The 14,290-nt window shown below is 36.2% G+C and overlaps 1 protein-coding gene across 1 annotated transcript in view; it reads left to right on the forward strand.

Moving 5' to 3' along the window:
- Positions 1–14,290, forward strand: part of MAN2A1 (mannosidase alpha class 2A member 1) — a 111,608-nt gene that overhangs the window by 1,726 nt on the left and 95,592 nt on the right. Inside the window, exon 2 of the mRNA XM_029959928.1 lies at positions 11,628–11,888. Within this exon, the coding sequence (XP_029815788.1) occupies positions 11,628–11,888 (261 nt within the window). The remainder of the gene's footprint in view (positions 1–11,627; positions 11,889–14,290) is intronic.

The following is a 14,290-nucleotide window of genomic DNA, read 5'->3' on the forward strand; positions in this document are numbered from 1 at the left end:
GGCCCCGGGGGCTCCTCGGGCGGGCAGCAGAGCGGGGGTGCGGGGCTCACTCTGGGCTGTAGGAAGCGGTGCTGGAAACAGGAGCTGACAGGGAGAGCTGGGAATCCGAGAGTAGAATCTCAGCCGTGTCAACAACAGGTAGGTTTAGAGAAATGCTGACTTCGCTGCTGCTTTCCGTTCCGCTGTGCCTTACTTGGGAGCCGTAACCGGCTGACCCGACTGCGCCGCGTAGTTGAAAGATGCAGCTCTTCACTTTCCTCCGTTGTCTGTGTGAGGGAGAAATTCAAAAACTGTGCGTGGCGGTTGTGATAAGGAATGTTTGGCCGTGACAAGAAACATGTATTTCAGAGAGGGCATGGTATGCTGTGCAGAATAGCAGAATGCTGCTGGGTACAAACAGCTGTGTGTTTTTATAGTACTGGACAAAAAACCCCCCAACCCAGACAATGAAGTTATAACCTATTTATGCTTGCACGGTACTTATTTTTATTGGAAACAAATGAAAATTTATTCTAGTACTGCAGTGAATTCACTTCAAGTGACTAGAACTCCAAAAGATTGTATAAAAAATAACAGTTATCTCTCTGTTAGAACCACTATTGTTTCATTTAATGCAAAAGTAATTACTGATACCATTTTGTTAATGGTAAAGATAAAAATCTTTACTTAAATGTAAAGAAAGAGAGCAGATCTGTTCTACCCTTTTTCCTTCAAGTTACAGTTCAAAGGTCAGCCACTAGTTTTTGCAGGAATGAGGAGAAAGGAAAGAAGAAGCTTAGGAGATGGAAGAATGAAAGAAAAAACTGGCTACAGCAGCTGTGTCTGTTCAAAATGTAACTCCAGCAGGCGAGTAATGCCACGTGTTACACTTGTAACAGCTAAGTACAAGTGCTGCTTTGGTGATATGGTCGGTAACTTCTGTAAAGAAATCACTTAATGTGTCGTTATTTCACTAGCTGAGTTTAATCCAGGTGAAGTATTGGAAAGCTCATCCATTGGTGTGGTTTTTTTCTTTTTTTAATGTTCGATTTTGGTTTGAAATACTTGAGTGAATAAGGAACACTTATTAGACATGTCACTGTCTTGCAGCTGAAGTTCCTGTCTGTATTCTACAATGGTCTGAGGTGTAACATGGTCTTTTTTCTTGTGAGGAAGCGTTTGGGACCTTAATCTGCTTTTAGGCCTATTCCTTCTATGTGATCTAGTCAGTTAGATACCAATATTTCTCCTTCCATCCTCCTCCTTTCTCTCAGTCTTCTAGAACAGTCTGTCAGTGTTTACTCTTTTTGTTTTTTCCATGTCTAAATTTCTTTGAGGCTTCTTATTCTTATTGGAGAATCTTCTGCCTATCACTAGTCCTTCCTTTGGGTGAACACCTTTTCCTTCCTTATTGCTTTATTCTTTGAGAAAGTTAAAGGTGAAATTGACATGATTTTGTCATTTGCTTTTGCTACTCATGTGATACAAATTTTTCACTTTGTTGTACCTATGAAACCTCTGAAATCTGGCAAATGCTTTCATAGCCTTATAATATCAGTTTAAAATAAATTCAAACCATGAAAAGTGGAATAGAAACCTCCAGAAATATTTGAAAGAAACAGCTTCAATACTACTACCTCATATGACTGTTTGTGTCAGTGCAGTGTTGCCAAAGCTCAGAGAACTGTAAGTGAAACTAGCCACAGATGTAAAACCTTCAGGCTGTTTTTGTTTGTGAAAAACTATGGCAGCAGTTTGTAGATTTAAGAAGGCATTCTGTTTTCTGATAACAAAGGTCAGTATTTTTTGACTTAGAAAGAGGAAGCAAGCCCTTTTTTTTTTTTCCTTTTTCCTCAGATTTTACTGATTTGATTTACTTCATACCTCTTTCTGTGCTGGCAGTGTGCTGATTTTTCAGCTGGTAGTGCCTGTTAGTCTGCCTGTTAGTGTCATGGTACCTAGTGCCAGTAGTAAAATTAATTATTAGAATTGCTGCTTCGTTTTTATTGCCACGTTTTCTTTCAGACAAGGTGCCTTGTTCTCGAGGTAGTTTGCATCGGACTCAGTCTTGTGAACCTGTCTTCTTTCAGGCTTCTCAGTGTAGGCCAGTGAGTCAAGAGCTGCCCTTACAGAACTTGCATAACACTTTGAGAGTTCAAGGATACCAACAGAAATGTCTTGCAGAAATAATTTTTGGGCAGGATCTCTGAAGATGGGTGAATATCCATAGGCAGATGGCTTTATGTGCTCTCTAAACAAATACTTAAATGATTTTCACTGCTGTGGTAAACAGAACCTGTGGTCAGGCTTGGGACACAGCAGTGGCATTGTGTCTTTCTCAGTGTTTGGATTGCAAAAGCTGGCATCAGTAATCAGTTTTACAGTGAGATTTTTTCACACCTCTCCATGCTAAGGTGGCAATAGGTGCAGCTCTAATAGAACTTGAGGTAAAGTGATTTATAGCCTTGTCATCACTGGTGGTGCATTGAAATCATAATACCAGAAGATCTCTCTATTGCCATACAATGGAAGTCCCTATTAATTCCAGGAAGAATAGGTACTTATAGACTTACTGACCTCTCCTTTGTAATTCCTGCATGTATCTTCATGAATCCTGCCTGTTTGTCTGACATGTATTATTCTTAGAATGGCCATATCACAAGCTCTGTCTTTCTGAGCCTGTTCCTAGCCATAGGATGCTCTTGTCTCAGGACATGTCTCAGAATATGATGTGTCCCAGTGTCCTGTCTCAGGCTGGGTACCACGTTACAAAATTACACAGAGATGAGCTCAAGGTGCAGGAACGGTCTTAGTTTATTTATTTTTAGTTTATTGTACCCATTGTCAGTACAGATCACTGTGTAAGATTCTTCTAGTGGAACATAGTAGAAAAAGTGGTTAAGTGTATTGGTTTTGTCTGCAACAACACAGAATTTTCTGAGAAATCTTGTGTGACTGTAGAGTGGAGCAAGGTTCAAAGTAGTGCTTAGTCCAGTGATATCTCTTGTGCAGCAAGTGTGAGCTACAAGTGATTTGTGGGCCAAATTGATAACTGCTAAATGAAAACTACATTCGAATCAAGTCTCTAGTGGAGTAAGTCCATAAGCAGCTTATGTTGAAGAACCTGTGTAATGGTATACAGAGGAATACCAAATACTGATAGGCCCATATTGATCTACTCTGGATTTTGGACTCAAATAGAAAAAAAAATCATTAGCATAATGGCTTGTTTTCTCAACTAACTTTACCTTGACTTAGAACAGATCCATGAAGGCTATTAAGATCCATGAAAGCTGTTCATTTACAGAAGGCTGTGAAATATTTCTTTTGATTCTACATTTGCACCTTAGCATGCATGACACACTTTAAAAGTCCAACTGAAAAAACAAAATTAAGTGGAGGATTTGTAAGAGTGTCTTACTTCAGAAATGTATGGTCTTTTTAACATGGAAGTTAATTTTGAGTTAATTTTATGGTTGAGTAAGGCGAAACAGCAACACATTGCAGCATCCTCTGTCAGTATATGATAGGTAATGCTTTGAACTTGAACTTTTTCCTCTAACTACTTTCACTTGGCTTGGTTTAGCTTTTATGGGACATATCTCCCCCCTGTGTGCAAGATTGTTTCTGGAAATACATTTTTGATAGTCAAGTCTCCCATTATTCTGGTAAATAACTGGATTGGTACCAAGTGATTGCTTTAATTTATCTTTGTTCTTTTTTTTAAAGTTTGTTAAAAGTCGAAGCACAAACATACTGCAACTTCCATGCTTACTATTTTCTTTTTCCTAAGCATTTGTTATTTGAAGATCCCACTCTTTGCCCCCTCTGTGTTTTCTTCACCACCTCCCTCTTCGACTACTGTTATTTGAAGCTTACTCTGATCTCACGTGTGCTAACTGCTTTTATGGTTTTGTGGACTCACTAATTGCACTGCATCGAACTAAGGTGATTGAGTACAGTTCCTCTAAAACCAGCTGGCTTGGTGTATGTTTTTATTGTTGGTTTTGTTTTGTCTTTTTTTTTTTTTGATTTTGTTTGTTTCCAATGTCCTTCCAGCAAAGCATTAGGTATCCTGGCTCTTGGTGGTACTGATAAAGCTTCTTTACTGGAATCATGCTTTCAAGGCATCTACACAATGTATCAAATACTTCAGCATAAATTGCACAAGTGGTGATTGTTGCAGTGCAGGGTGTTATTTCATCTGAACTTGCCAATAATTTGACAGTAGTACCACTTGGCCAAAATATGAATCATGGAAGGGTGGAACAGTAATAGCAGGAAATAAGGACTAAACACATGGCAGAAACACCAGCAGTTCTTTGATTTGTGTGTTGAACAAAGGCGCCTTGTGAACTTTATTCTGGAGTGCTGCGGCGATAGCACTTCCCCTGCTGTAAGAAGCTCTGCCTTCAGTCAGTCCTCTGTAGCTGCAGTGTATCAGCTGATGCTTGGTAGGTACCTTGCCCCACAAATACCCTGTAAACACCTTTTCCACACGGAGTTTGGCTATGTACCTTGCCACAGTGAAGTAACTGAAATCAGTGGCTTACACGGACACGTTTTGAAGTTGCATGTTCGGAGTAGCTGGTGTGTTTTCATGAGCTTGTTTGGGAGCTTTCCAGTCAATGTTGTGTCACACACAACAGGACTTGTGTTTGCAGAAACATTGGAAGCAGTGTGAGCAGGCATTTAGGAAATATTTGTTTTACTCTAAAATGTGAATAGTGATCGTTAAGGTTATGCATATTTTGAATTGTCACTTTTTGACTTCTGGGCACTGAGAAATTATGGATGCAGTGACTTTTACTAGCATTCTTAGGAGTTTCACATCTAAGGAGACTGAATGTTGAGTGAAAAAATCCAAAAATCATCATTTTCCTGGATTTGAAACATGTTGACTGATTTTAAAAACAAACAAACAAAACCCTTAGTAAGTTCACAATCTAAAAGCCTTTGAATGTCACCTAAATATCTTGAGTGCAAAATAATTGAAATTTAGGATTACTTATTCTCAGCTTGTAGTACATTGCAAAGGAGGAGCAGCCCTCTTTATGAACATAATTACAGGTCAGTAACAATTCTTTGTTTTCCTAATGTTCACAGAGCGTTTTCATTTTTTGTAAAGTTCTGGCTAAGCAGCAGTCAAGCAGAAGCTAATAGCCTCCCTCAATTACAGGCTTTGAATCTGGTGCAAAATGTTGAGCAAAATGTATTTTACAGAGTAGTAGCACTAGCTATAATTGAGCAGTTCCTTCTGCTACCTAGAGTCAATGCCTAACTTAACTGTATAATCTATAACTGTATAAACTAAATGGAGAGAGGTTTTCTAGTTTATTCTTACTTTGAGCTTTTATTTTTCTAACATGTTAAGTTTTGACTTTGTTCAAATGAAAATAACCGTTATTAAAATGCTCATACTCCTAATGGCATATGAGCTGTGCTTCAGTCTTGTATTGGTAGCCATTTAAATAAGGATTTGGCTTAAGGTAGGAAGGGAAATCAAAAAGGAAATGCAACTGAAATGTATCAGTCACAGTGGACATTTTTCAGTTTAATTGACTTTAAACTGAGTATTTTTAGATTTCTCTCTATCTCCCTTTCTTTTCTCCTTGCCTTCAGATCACTGATGCTTGTGTCAAAACTAATCCCTAACAGCATGCCTTATATTTGTCTCTGTAAATTACATGAAACTTAAATCTAGTACAATAGTACATTAAGCATTCCTGTTATTGCTGCCTCTGGTAAAGCAAAATGTGGAAGTCCATCAACTTCTTAAAATCTGTCTGTCAGCTGTTGCACTTTTGAATCAGAACTTTCCTAATTTTTTTTAACAGAACAGACTTTTGTTTTGTAGTTATTTAATTCAGAAGAATTCCAGTGTCTTTATAAAAAATGAGTTTATTTGAATAATACTTTAAAGGTAGGAAGTTACTAAGAGGATTACTTATGTACTTTTCATTGTCACGAATGCACTTACGCCTTCTGCCCAGATCAATAAAGTCTTCAGACCTTGAATTGTCCTTTTAACTGGTGCACTGTATGCTTGTTTTTTGTTCTATGTCCTACCTTGCAAAGTGAATACATGCTGAAACAGTGTGTTCAAGTATTAAGCTTTGATGCTACACCAGGTTGCATTTTTTACTTTTACCTGCTTGTTTTTTCTGTGCAGGAGGTGACCATTTAATTCTATATTTAGTATGTTCTGTTCACTGTACAGTGCTCTGATAGTGAATGCTTCCTTGTGTTACTATCTTGATATGCTGGCATCTCTTCAGAGGTTTATATCAAGATTTTAGCAAAGTTAGTACATGATTTCCAAAGATGTACCTGGATATAGTAATTGACAAAGACTGGTGCAGAAAACCATTAAGATGACTACCATTCAGTGCAGCCAGAGTCCAGTTTTCTCACTGCTTGCTGTAATAAATGTGTATAGGCAAAGATCTTGAATTCCACGTCCTTTGAAGAGCTCCATTCATTGTGGTACTCCGCTTTCTTCACCACACTTTGTTGGTGCACCAGTCTCTTATATAGGACACTCCCAGTTCCTTTGTCTCCTACTTGTTCATGTGCCGGAGAAAGAAAATGGGCTCTTTCTGGTTTTGAACCAAACACTGGGTGGTTGCTGGCTGATTCTGGGTACAAATAACCAAATTCCAGCTGAGGTAACATAAGAAGTCTCTAAAGCAGATTTCTCCTCTGCCAGCCTATTTCTTTGAGATGATCTCATCTGTGAGCCTGTCGTACTCTCTCTTCAGTTATTTGAGCTAGCTGTCTTTTTCCTGAGGAAATGATCATCAGTGTTGGAAGGTACTGCATTTAGGGAAAGAGTGAGCATTCACTCAGGAAATGAATGTTGCAACTAGTGTCTTTTCTACCATGTACAATGTTTACATGGGAGAAACTGTCCACTCTCCACTTCCCCAGAATAAAACATCTTGATCTCTCCTTGTGCTGCTGGGCTTCCCTCCTTGTACTGGGTGGCAGCATGCTCCTTTCTGGAGAGTCCTTGCTGCAAGTCAGACTGGCATCAGAAGCAAACAGAGAAGGGCAAGCAGAGGGCAGTGGGAAAGCAGACTGCTTTGGAGTATTTGGGGCATGAAAACCACTGAAGGGTTCAGACTGACTGAAGCATAAGGAGCTGTTTATGTAGCTGGTTCATGTGGTGGTAATGGCAGGTTTCTCAGTGCAGCTAACAGGTATGGACAGTTTTTGTTCCAAGTGGGAGGAGGGCGTGCTGATCTGTGCTGCCCTTACATGGAAGGATTTTGTAACCACAGTGTGTTGGCTCATGTGATGCCATTCTTCTACCAGTGCAGCTGTAGCTACTTTCAGCACTATTGGATTTGTTGTTCCTTTGCACTTCTTGTAGAAATACTTCTTTGCTGTGAAGTAACAGGAGGATTGCCTTTCTTGCTTTTTAATAAAATCTTAATTTGCACACTCATCAATGTTAAAAGATAGAGAGAAATGAAAGAATCTTACACTGAAGTTGTTATAAACTTATTAACTGTTTGTGTAGGCCAAGTGATTCTCATAACTTTATATTTATTTTCCTTGTATTAAAACAAGTGTGTAGATTAACAGAGCATCCTTTAATGTTGTTCATTTGGACTAGGACACACTTACTCAGATGGCATACCTCCAATTTTCCTTGCAGTTAGGCATTTCTCAAAGTCTTAGATCAGGATTGCTTCTTTTATGAGAAGACTTGATGCTGTAAAGTCAGGAGTAGGTCTGCTAACGTTTATGATTTGTGCAGCTAGCCCAACTTTTGCTATCCAGTATCTACAAAGCCATGTAGAAAACAAAATTTCAGATAGTACTGTTTAAGTTAAAATTGGTATATGTCTGCTCAGGTAAAAAGAAAAAGAAAACTATGGAAAAATTGAAAGCTTAATTTAAAACAAAACACTGGAATATGGTTTTAGTAATGGAGAGGATCTGTATGTTTTATATTTTAATTAGGTGTATATAGTGTCCCCTGTAACATGCTTCTAATCTGTTTTACTAGTAAGTCAACATCTGTTACTAATAATTAATAAGATGAAAGAGCTTTAGTAGTAACTTTGCTACTGTTTGGTACTGTTTGGCCTTGACATTTGAAGTAAGTCAGTTGCCTTCATCTAAAAATGTTGAAACTGAATTTATTTTCATGTGTTAAATGTATTGTTTTGAAGAGTGTCAGCATTTTCCATGTTTAGGTCATATTTTAAAATCCTTTTACTGTTGAGTAGGTGATATCTATTTAACATGAGTAAGGTGAAAAGGTTACTGTGCAATGAAAATAGACCTAGCTTTTGCATAATTTGAATGCATGTGAAATTTTAACCTTGAGAATGGGTTCCTGATGTTAATTATTTTCATGCTGAATGAAGGCTGGGATCCATTTCAAGTCTGTGACACTGTTGTTTCTTAAAGTAAATTCTCATGGATGTGGTATTTCACAACAAAACTGAAAATATTTTGATGCTTTCAAAAATTTGGTTGCCTGTCTGTTTTAACTTGGGTAGTGCATTAGGTCTCAGTTATGTGTTCTTAACTATAGTTTTTTATTTCATGTTTAGCATTCAAGTTGAGTTAGTACATGGCATGTTTAAATGCTTTCAAAGACAGACATGATGTATCTCATAGTCTTCAGAAAAGAAAGCAGGATTTTCTGTATTAATGTCCTCTGTTAAATTCTGCGTTGAGAGCTCTTTGTAAGGATTTCTTTCTCCAAGTAGATCTACCTCAAAAGTTAGAGTAATATACTTTAACAGACTCCGGAAAATCAGTGTGCTAGGTAGGCTTGAACCCTGCAGCTAGATTATTTCTGGATGTATGGAGCAACATATGAAGTTGTTTGAAGGTCATCTGGGAACAAATTACTATTTTTAAACAGGGAACCTGGTTTACAAAGAAGCTGGTAGAACCTGTTACAGATATTTGAAGGTTTAAAGTATAACAAGTTAAATCAAAGGTCTGTCTAAAGATAGGAAATATGACATGACCTCCAAATCAGAAGTTCATATCTGTCTCCTAGGGGTTGGCAGTTTATGAGAGGATCAATCTAAACACATATTTGCTGAGGTTTTAAAATATTTTTTGTTTCCCCCCTGGGTCTGTTATTGTGCTGGAGAGATTATAATTGTTTAGATGATATAAGTAAGATTGGTGTAATATATGACCAGGTAGTTGAAAAGCTATTGCTAAGCAATATAAATATCTTTTTGTTTAAGAAAGGTAAAATATTTCTAAAACATACATGAATAAGAATATAAGTTTTAATCAGGTGTCTGATTTCATAGTTGTATTTGCAGTGTATATGGTGGTGGGATAGGTGTGAACAGCATTTGAGCTGCACACTTTGTAAGTTTGAACTGTAGTCATGGGCAGTGAAGCAGGTAATACTTTGTATAAGTGGCAACTGTACTGTAGCTTCTAGGAATCTGAAGATCAGAGTCTATGTTGGGCAGCCTGTAAAGCCCCTATCGGGTATTGTTTTATATGTGTTATTTTTAGAGTGAGTGGCATAATAGGCTGTTAGTTTTCTGTGTAGAGAAACCTTTCATAAATCCTAAACATCATTGCAAGGGAAAACACTGATTTTAGACAGAAATGTGCGCACAGTATCTTTGATGTAGCATTTGAGATTTCCATCTGGTTGTTTCTTTTGTGCCACCAGGGGGCATGAGACTACAGTCTGTTCGTTTTGAGTTTTTATTTATTTTTCTTTCCAGTATTCCATCATCTGCATATGAATTTCTTCTTGTTTTCAGTTCATCCGTTTTCTAAGTTTGTAGCATTTATCTTTAAACTATTGGGATTCTAGGATGTTGGCCCTACATCTCAATTAGCTTAATCTGATTCTGTTGTCAAAATGTATTTTGCTCTTTTGGGAAAGGAATAGCTGTCTGACTGTTGCATTCTAAAATCTTTGTTTGTTTTCAGGATGTATCAATCTAAGAAACAAATAAACAAGCAGCAACAAAGCAGTGGGCCAGCACTTCACACAACCCAAAAAATGAGGGAACCAGCTTACCAACATGCTAAAAAAAATACTAATTTGCAAAATTACAAAGAACTTTCATAAAAGGATGAATTAAAGATAGAATTATTCTAATGGTAGAATTATAGCACTGACAGTTGGGAATCCAAAAGACTGATTGGTATCCCTTGGTAAGGGGTGTTTTTTTATTCCTGCAGGCTTCTCAAAGTGAACAGAATTTAAAAGAAGGTACACATCATATTAGAAAGGATGCTTAATCCTTTACAAACCACAGTGGCTGAAAAGGAAAATGCAAATACTTCAAGTGAATTATGGTTAAAAGGGAAAAATGTGTCATGTACAGATGTTGTTTCTAATATTATACTATAGTCCTAAGAAAATAAGGCATTGGTGCTAGGAAAAAGTTATTAAAATCATAAGTGTAGCTGTCTACTGAATCAATGTTGTTTGTGTTGAATGTAATGGTAAAATGTAGATGCCTGAATCTGTAGAAGGTTTTGTTTTAACAACAGCTGCTTGCAAAAATATCTAATTATACATTGTATATTTTGGGGGGTGACCACAATTTTAATAATAGGAAGTGACTGTTCTTTTTTTTTTGTCTCTTATAATTTCTTATTATTGTTATGTTAAAGTCATTCTGAGGAAATAAAGAAATTACTGTTAGGATGAAAATCATGTTAAATTATGTTAAATAATTTGGCCTTTTGTAATTCTGTAAAAGCTAACTCATTCATGCCTGAAAAAAGACGTACTTCAAATAATTTGGAAGGAGTGGCTATTACATGAGAGGGGAGTAGCATTTGGAGGTACCTTGTTTGGCTATGCTCCCTCCTATATTCCAACAATACAGTGATTAGATGCTGTTAAATTGCTGTGTAGAATCTGTCTCTCCTTCTAAGTTGCTTTGGGAAATGTGCTGACTTTCAGTTCTCACTGATGTTGTTCTGCAGGCTTCCTATGGGGGTGCACACTGGAATCATCTACAAAATCCTGTTGCTTAGTTAGATGACCTTGTGACTAAAAATGCTCTTAGCTTGATCTCTCTTTTACAGGATTTTCTTGATGTTTGTAATGGTCCAATTTACAGATTATTCCTCTGACAGGCTGTTAAGGGATCTTTTACTCCCATTAAGTGCTTTTGTTTATTTCTCTCTAACTTTCACTGAAAGTAAGAAACTTGGTATTTATTGAAATACTGTTTTACATGTACAGGAAAACCCTGAAATGTTTACATCCTGTTAATCCCATCAGTGTGACTGACTGTAAAAACTGGCTTTCTGTTTGATGTTCTGATAAGTGAAAAGATCAGATTTTTGTGAATCTATGACAGATGTGAAAGAAGTTGAAGTAGGTGTAATTGCTTCTTGAAACAGTGTGACTTTAAAGAGTATCTTCATATCACTGATTAAATCTTGTGCTGTGAATTCAAGTTCATAAAGGAAAATGTATCTTTTGCTCTTTTGCCTTATACTGAAAAGGGAAAGTTTCATATGTTGGGTCAATTCCTTATTACTTTGTCTTTATATAAAATAAATATATTTTGTAATTTTTTGTGTGATCACATGCTATTGTGGAATTGAAATTTTTTTTAATTCTGTCAAGAATTTGTCTGAGAAATAATTAAACTTTCTTTTTTCTTTTCCCCCCCTAGGGCCAGCTTTCAATATTGCAAGAAAAAATAGATCATTTAGAACGCCTGTTGGCAGAAAATAATGAGATTATTTCAAACATACGAGATTCTGTGATCAATCTGAGTGAATCAGTAAAAGATGGTCAAAAAAATCCAGAGGCCATAAACTTCAGTCAAGGATCTGTTTCTGAGCTCTTTCCTTCTGCTTCAGTTTTGTTTGCCATTGATTCTGAGGATTGTTTATTTGCTTCTAAAAGGGGAAGTCATGGTTCAGGTGTACAGGTAAGCAGTACATCTTTGTCTTATTCTGCTGGAGTCCCAACTGTCATTACCTTTTAATTCCGAAAATGTCAAATTACAGCTAAAAGCTTGGTACTAAGATCCTAATCTAAGACATAATAGAGTTGTTCAAGTAACTGTTGTATTTACCAGATGTTATGAAACTGTTCCTTTTTCACCTTTTTAAAAAACTGTCTAGAAATTGATTAGTGATTATTAAGAGCCAACAGTTGAGAAAGCTTAAAATTCTTAAAGAAATTAAAACAAAATGATTATACTCAGATTATTGTCCCCTCAGTTCTTTGGAAATAATTTATTTGAGAGTCTCAGTTTCTCCAAGTTGTTCTAAAACTGATGAAAAATAAACTAGAAATAGTGGATAGTCTTGATTTAAATAGAATTTACTTTTTAGGAATATATAAGTAGAGTCTTGATGAGGAGGTAAAGAATGTTCAAGAATTAATAATTTCGAGAAAATCTTGGGTCCTGTGTTCCCTTTTGAATGTCATTTCTGTATTTCAGCCTTCCTGTGTGTCTCTGGTTTGTGTAGGCACTTTGGTCAGAAAGAAGGAACATTTACCATGTTGACTGGTTGGCAATGAACTGGGGAGGTTGAATTTTTTAAAGTCAGACACTTCAAGTTGAATTTATTTTTCTTTCTGGTGATGCTTGTGAGTTCATGGACTCTTATATATTCACTTTTAATGGAGTGATTCAGGAGCACTGAGAATACTCTGTGAAGTTTGTGATCTGTACTGTTTTTGTGAGCCTTGTGGGAGTACTATAAATATTCATAGTACTCTAAAGCAAAGATTAAATTTTGAAGTCCAGCTTTCTTATTTTAGAATTTAAAGTATTTCTATTACAGGAGAAAGACTGTGGACTTCAGAAGAATAAGTACAGCTATTAGACCAGTTGTAACCTCTGATGTATCATGCTTAATGCCTTTAAAGTTTTCAAGGATAGACACCACCTTAATATATCTTCTACAGAGAAAATAGGCTTTTTAAAGGCAATATCTGAATATCTGATCATGTTTCTAATATACATTCAGACTTCTGTGCAGGGAAGTGAAGCATGTGGACTTACAATTATGTGTGTTCAAGTTAGTGCATTGTTAACAGGTTATTCATCATGCAGTCTATTACCATATTAAATGATGTGCTTTTTTAATATGCATTAAAAATAAGTTCTAGTAAGTAAGAATCATGAATTTTAAGGTAAAAATCTGTTGTCTTAAATTCTTAGGCATATTAACCTGTTATGAACGGAAAGCAAAAAGATCTTTTCTTAAACTGTTCTCATGTTTTGCAGAATGTCAGAACATACACTTACTATCAGCTAATATGCCTACTATCTAGCTAATGGGAAGCTGTAGTAGCTAAACTGCTTTTGGATAATTTTCTCTACTTTTAAGGTTATTTGCATGTAATCAAGAAGAAAACATATTGTTTCCATACTCACACTTTCTTCCTTGCACAGGAAAAAAGAGCTCTAATGTTCTTTGTGTCATTACATTAGTACCTTGTACTCAGCAGGTTATCCACTGTCATCACTAAGTAACTTAAATATTGCTTCTATGTACAGTTTCTCATCCTGTGAGTGTGACCCACATTTCAGTTATGGAATCCAAGACCTTGACTTTAGCAGAATTCCTATTACACCATATTAACAAGCTGATCTAAATTACTATATTATTACTGTATTTGAATACAGTTTTACTGTTTAATACTTTGCCATCCCTGATGGATTCTGTAAGCTCAGTTAATTTATCTGAGACACTTTGGATAATTATTTGGAGCATTTTAACAAAAAAATATATTTTGAATTCTAAAACAGCTTGTAAGTGTTAAGTTAACATTCGTAAATGTTAACTTAAACCCACAGACTTGGACATTACTTTTCCCATGTTTGTCTCTTAAAAGGATGTATGAGAGATAAAAAAGTAGTAAGTGCTAATATAGGTGAGACATAGTGTTTGGATAAAAAACAACATTAGAGAATGAAGGCAAAAGAGTCTTCACTGAATAAGTTGTGGAAATTCATTATAGTCCTCACAAGGGGGAAACAATGTGAGAAGACATTCTAATAGGGATTAAAAAACTTTGATATTTCAGTGAGAAATATTACTGGGATTTGCTTCTCAAAGAGATGTATTTTCATAAAACATGAGACCAAAAGATGCTTGGATGAGACAACCAAAAAATTCTTTTTCATGGAGGAGTTATAAATCAAGAAACTGTATACTTGCTACTTGTGATGTTTGTAAGTAGGTAGGAAATTGTCATAGAGCTGGAAACTGAAAACAATGCTGACTTGAGAATGCTATAATTCAATTCAAATGCAAGATTAGTGGGCACTTTTTTTCCAAAGGATGAATAATGGAGACAGGTAATAAAACCAAC

The sequence above is a fragment of the Manacus vitellinus genome, unplaced genomic scaffold (assembly GCF_001715985.3).
Source record: "Manacus vitellinus isolate BGI_N305 unplaced genomic scaffold, ASM171598v3 scaffold_23_pilon, whole genome shotgun sequence".
NCBI classification, from domain to species: Eukaryota; Metazoa; Chordata; class Aves; order Passeriformes; family Pipridae; genus Manacus; species Manacus vitellinus.